Here is an 858-nt window from a genome sequence, read left to right on the forward strand (position 1 = left end):
ATGGATTGTGGAAATCAGCATCAGTGGTGTAATGTGAATGCTTGGATGTGTTGTGTGAATGCATGTGGAAATGTTGAAGTGCCAAAACAAAGACAAAATCAAAGGTGCAACAAAAGGGAAACTGAGGACTGGCCACCAAATATCTCCAGCGGCAGAGTGGACGCTGCGGAAAGCCAGCGACACTGAAGTCGGGGACAGCCAGGTTAAAATACTCTGCACGCCCAATCACCAGATCCGAGTCACCTGCAAAGGGGAGGAGCATAAAGACGGACACCAAGACACCTGCAAAACAGCCCACAAGGCCCAGGGCCGTAACACTTGCCATTGTCATTCTCTCAGCTCAACAAAAACAGCAACTCATTATTCGATAGAGTTCCCTCTGAATATTGCAATTCCCTTATGACAGACAGAAAAGCCTGAACCTTATCATCGTCTACCTCCACACTGGAGGATTCCCAAAGCTTAAACCAGAAACTAACTTCAGCGGCTGCTTCGTCCAAACTATGAAAAACCCAGTGGTGAACCTCTGAATCCATGGGAGCCACTAACTGAAACAGACGTTCTGTCTGAGCGTCCACACAAAGAAATAATCAAGTCAGGTGTTATAGCATTATTTTCTAAAAAAGTTAATAAGCTCACTGATAAACTGCAAGCCATCTTTGTTGCAGCAAAGTAAACTGTGATGCTAATGAACCAATAGGCAGAAGCTGAAGCCTGAAGACAACGCCCCTCATTTGCATTTAAACATTCCTTGCAAAAGGAAAAGTAAAAAGATGACAAAGGAACAAAAGGTTGTATAAGGAAAAGACGACACAAAATATTAGGGCTGCTGTAAATGAATATTTTAGTAATCGAGTA

General features: G+C 43.4%; 1 protein-coding gene across 2 annotated transcripts in view; it reads right to left on the reverse strand.

Annotated features, from left to right (window-relative positions):
• Nucleotides 1-321: 321 nt before the first annotated feature.
• Nucleotides 322-858, reverse strand: part of LOC106939329 (transmembrane channel-like protein 3) — an 86,303-nt gene continuing 85,766 nt past the window's right edge. Inside the window, exon 8 of one of the 2 annotated variants that reach the window (XM_015021698.1) lies at nucleotides 322-396. In XM_015021698.1, the coding sequence (XP_014877184.1) occupies nucleotides 361-396 (36 nt within the window). In that variant the 3' untranslated portion in view covers nucleotides 322-360. The remainder of the gene's footprint in view (nucleotides 397-858) is intronic. The other variant, XR_001422815.1, reaches the window with a different exon arrangement.

Source organism: Poecilia latipinna, unplaced genomic scaffold, assembly GCF_001443285.1.
Source record: "Poecilia latipinna isolate Pla-1442-1.1 unplaced genomic scaffold, P_latipinna-1.0 Scaffold2831, whole genome shotgun sequence".
NCBI lineage: Eukaryota > Metazoa > Chordata > Actinopteri > Cyprinodontiformes > Poeciliidae > Poecilia > Poecilia latipinna.